Consider the following 4,775-nt stretch of genomic DNA (forward strand, 5'->3'; position numbering starts at 1 on the left):
TGGGAGGCCTAGGCGAGCAGATCACGAGGTCAGGAGTTCGAGACCAGCCTGGTCAACATGGTGAAACCCCATCTCTACTAAAAATACAAAAATTAGCCAGGTGTGGTGGCACACACCTATAGTCCCAGCTACTTGGGAGGCTGAGGCAGAAGAATCACTTGAACCTGGGAGGTGGAGGTTGCAGTGAGCCAAGATCGTGCCGCTGCACTCTAGCCTGGGTGATAGAGTGAGACTCTGTTTCCAAAAAATAATTTAAAAAAAAATTGACCAAAGAAAACCCCTCATTTGTTATCCTTTCTTATTTTAAGGAAAGATATTTTTAAACCAAAATAATAATCTGAAACTAAAAGGCAACCTTTCTGAAAGGACAGTTGGTGCCCTCGCCTGACATATCTATGGACAGGCGTGGGACCGTCCTTGTGGTCTTTGTTATGTTGCAGCCTAGCAAAAATGGGAGCACTGGGCAGAGCATGGTGCTGGCAGGATCCGGGGTGTAGCCCCTGGCAGATTCCCTGATTTCTTGCGTTGGCCATAAGGAAGAGTAGGTAACAACATTGGTTGTGAATATTCTCTAGTGTGTGTCTTGGACTCAGGTAGACCTGGCTTCTGAACCTCAGTTTTCTAATCTTTGAAAAGCGGGCTGGGCGCGGTGGCTCACGCCTGTTATCCCGGCACTTTGGGAGACTGAGGCAGGTGGATCACAAGGTTAGGAGTTTAAGACCAGCCTGGCTAACATGGTGAAACCCAATCTCTACTAAAAATACAAAAATTAGGTGGGCGTGGTGGTACACACCTGTAACCCCAGCTACTCAGGAGGCTGAGGCAGGAGAATCGCTTGAACCCGGGAGGGGGAGGTTGCAGCGAGCAGGGATCGTGCCACTGCACTCCAGCCTGGGTGATACAGCAAGACTGTGTCTCAAAAAAAAAAAAAAAAGGGTAGGGGGAGGGGATAATACCAACTTGGTATCATAGTTGCAAGGATGAAATTCACCTCCAGCTGGTGAATGGTGGTTACTAACTTGGAGTGCTTGTTTAAAGAGTAGCTAACCATTGGGGATTCAGAAGGAGCGAAATGAACTGAAACAACCCAAGGTGTCCAAGTGATCTGTGTGGGCATATATATTGTGTGTAAATAGACTCACAGTCTTCAGAAAATCTTCTGCCTCTAGCTATGACCTTAGTCAACCGCATGTCACATGAGGCCACCTGAGGCTAATGTCCCTGAATGTCTATGATCTTGGTCCTCTGGGACCAAGAACAAAGAAGAGTTTGACCCACAAACTGACCACGAGGAGATCTTCTCTCGAGGCGATCTTCCCTCTGGAAACCAAACTTGGAAGCCTCATCTGAAACTTGTGTTAGTCATACTCCTGGTCAGAGGAAGTAAGCTAAGTCCCCCTTCTGCAGCCACTTAGCGGTCCTTGATCCAGTCAGGGGACTCTTGTCAGTCTCGTTTCCTGGGGCAACTTCCAGAATACTCCTGCCTTCCTAATGCTCTCTTTTCCCCTTCCCCACAGTATTCATGGGCTGCCCTGGGCAAGAGCCAGCTCTGTTTAGCACTGTTAATGACGACTTCACTGTGCAGAATGGCGAGACAGTCCAGGTAAAACACCATGTCCACCTGCAGGACAAAAGAAAGATGTTCTCTGTGCATGCCCAGATCTCTGGCCAGGAGCCCTTGGTTGCTACGGGTGTTGTGAGCCAAGTCAACCCTTCAGAGGAGCAAGTGTTAGTCCTCAGCTGCCCACAGCTTGGGTGTGAGCACTGATTTAAGGGTGGTAGTGCTTGCAGCTACCCAACAGTGGTGCCTGAGGTCAGGCCAGTGGAGCCAAGAGCTGCCTTGTGAGTAATCACCCCATGTACTGGGTCCCTTGGATTCCCTCTCCCACTTCCCTTTACTTCCTTCCCTTATCCATGTTAACCCCAACTGAAGGCAGTTCTAAACACAGGCCTGCCAATCCCATGAGCCTTCAGGAAGATGCACCTGGAGTGCTTGGCCACACTTCGTTTTTAATTTTTGAATAGCTAATATAGCCACGTGGTTCAAAAATAAAAAATATTAATAAGCTATACAAGAAATAATCTCCGCTCGTTTGCTTCCATTTGCCTAAAGCCCTCTTCACCCCTCCAAGAGAAGACGCAGTTAACCACTGTTTCCAGTTTCTTTCCTTCCAGAGTTTATATATAGTCTATATTTATGTGTTACCTATTTATTTATATTACACGTTTTTACATGTTATCTATTTTATATACATACATATATAAAAACATTCTTTTCCTTCTTATGCAAAAGCTAGGATGCTGTTCACATGTCTGCACCTTTTTCTACGTAACGGTGTATCAGCACAGCACAATGTTTACCCTCTTTCCACAGACAACCACTATTAGTTTTTCCCATATTCTCCCTGACTTCATCCATGTATAAGAAAATATGACTATATGGTCTTATTTCCTACCCTTTTATACAAAAGGTGGAACAGTGCCTGGCACATATTAAGCACAATGTGTTTGTTAAATAAAATGCTAAACTATATTAAGCTGCCCTATACCTTAATCTTTTCATTTGACAGCATAAATCAAAGATCAGGCCGAGTGCGGTGGCTCATGCCTGTAATCCCAGCGCTTTGAGAGGCTGAGGCGGGTGGATCACTTGAGGTTAGGAGTTCGAGAGCAGCCTGGCCAATATGGTGAAAACCTGTCTCTACTAAAAATACGTAAATTAGCTGGGCGTGGTGGCAGATGCCTGTAATCCCAGCTACTCAGGAGGCTGAGGCAGGAGAATCACTTGAACCCGGGAGGCAGAGGTTGCAGTGAGCCGAGATCTTGCCACTGCACTCCAGCCTGGGCAACAGAACAAGACTCCATCTCCAAAAAGGGAAAAGAAAGAAAAAAGCTCTTTCCCTGTTGGCACATAGAGAGCATACTCATTCTTATTTTGAGAGCTGCACAGTATTCCACTAGACGGATGTGCTGTGGTATATTTCACTGGTCCACCTGTATAAGTAAACACTGAGTTCTCCTTGCAATAGGCTCATCTAGGTCTCCTCTCCCTTAACTCTTTTTTTTTTTTTAAATTAAACTTAGGGTCTCACTATCTTGCCCAGGCTGCTCTCAAACTCCTGGGCTCAAGTGACCCTCCCAAAGTGCTGGGATTATAGGCGTGAGCTATCGTGCCCAGCTGCCCTTAACTTTTATAGGTGAGAGGATGTTGAGTATGTCCCAGCTATTTGCACCTCTGGGTTAAGGGGTTTCTTTCCTTGCAGGACAGAAAATCACTGAAAGAAAGGAATCCATTGAAGATCTTCCCATCCAAACGTATCTTACGAAGACACAAGAGAGATTGGGTGGTTGCTCCAATATCTGTCCCTGAAAATGGAAAGGGTCCCTTCCCGCAGAGGCTGAATCAGGTACGACTGTGCCTTCTCCTGGGAATCGTTGGTGGCCCCAGGGACCCCCCTCCAAAGGCCTGCATGAGATTTCTTGCTACTGAATGTGTGGGCCGAGAGAGGAAAACCTCTCCTATGTGAGCAGATTCTCCTATGGCAGTGCCCCTCTTCACAGAGGATTCTTTGTCACAGTCATGGGATATTTGTTACTTTGTCAGCTGCCATTTTCTTTTCCCTCCAGCTCAAGTCTAATAAAGACAGAGACACGAAGATTTTCTACAGCATCACGGGGCCGGGGGCAGACAGCCCCCCTGAGGGCATCTTTGCTGTAGAGAAGGAGACAGGCTGGTTGTTGTTGAACAAGCCACTGGACCGGGAGGAGATTGCCAAGTATGAGGCAAGTAGCCTTTAGTGTCTACTGTAAATGTCCCCTCAGAAGTGGGGTCCTAGGCCTGGGGATGTGGGTGGCACCAGGCTGACCCCAGAGCTGTGTACCCCACAGCTCTTTGGGCACGCTGTGTCAGAGAATGGTGCCTCAGTGGAGGATCCCATGAACATCTCCATCATCGTGACCGACCAGAATGACCACAAGCCCAAGTTTACCCAGGACACCTTCCGAGGGAGTGTCTTAGAGGGAGTCCTACCAGGTAAGAGGACTGGGAAGGGGACTGCTATGGGGCTGCTGGGCCCACACCCTTAAATGCTAGAAGATGCCGCCATACCTGATTTCCTTGGCTGTGTATCAGATGACTTGGGATCTTCTTAAAAATCCACATTCACCCCCTTCCATCCCAAGTTTCCTGAATAAGAATGATCTTGGAGCAGAGCTCTGGAATCTGTAGATTTGAAATTTTCCCTAAAGCTTCAGATGATCAACCAAGCTTGGGAACCACTAGCTTTGGAGCTTCAAAGACCTAGATTTGAATCTTGGCTTTGCCTCTTTACTGGCTGCGATCCTGGGCATATTCTTGACTTCCGAGCCTCAACTCTTACATCTAAAAATGGGAATAATATCAACCTTGAAGAGTGGTGAAGATTAGAAATACCATGTGCAGACTGTTACATCATACAAAGCGCCTAATGCGAGGCTCTTGAGTGCATGGCAGCTACAGGGAATGCAGCAAAAACTGGAGGTGTTAGAACATGGCTGATGGAGGCCAGGCGTGGTGGCTCACACCTGGAACCCTAGAACTTCGGGAGGCTGAGGTGGGCACATCACTTGAGAATCAGGAGTTTAAGACCAGCTGGGCCAACGTGATGAAATCCTATCTCTACTAAAAACACAAAAAAATTCAGCCAGGCGTGGTGGCGGGCACCTGTAATCCCAGCTACTCAGGAGGCTGAGGCAGGAGAATCACTTGAACCCGGGAGGCAGAGGTTGCAGTGAGC

The 4,775-nt window shown here is 47.5% G+C and overlaps 1 protein-coding gene across 1 annotated transcript in view; it reads left to right on the forward strand.

The window, feature by feature from the left end:
- The window catches only part of CDH3 (cadherin 3, type 1, P-cadherin (placental)), an 82,997-nt gene that overhangs the window by 38,711 nt on the left and 39,511 nt on the right, over positions 1-4,775 (forward strand). The window contains exons 3-6 of the mRNA XM_011998007.1: positions 1,518-1,603; positions 3,264-3,407; positions 3,628-3,783; positions 3,889-4,033. Of these exons, the coding sequence (XP_011853397.1) occupies positions 1,518-1,603; positions 3,264-3,407; positions 3,628-3,783; positions 3,889-4,033 (531 nt within the window). The remainder of the gene's footprint in view (positions 1-1,517; positions 1,604-3,263; positions 3,408-3,627; positions 3,784-3,888; positions 4,034-4,775) is intronic.

Source organism: Mandrillus leucophaeus, unplaced genomic scaffold, assembly GCF_000951045.1.
Source record: "Mandrillus leucophaeus isolate KB7577 unplaced genomic scaffold, Mleu.le_1.0 Scaffold551, whole genome shotgun sequence".
Classification (NCBI taxonomy): Eukaryota; Metazoa; Chordata; class Mammalia; order Primates; family Cercopithecidae; genus Mandrillus; species Mandrillus leucophaeus.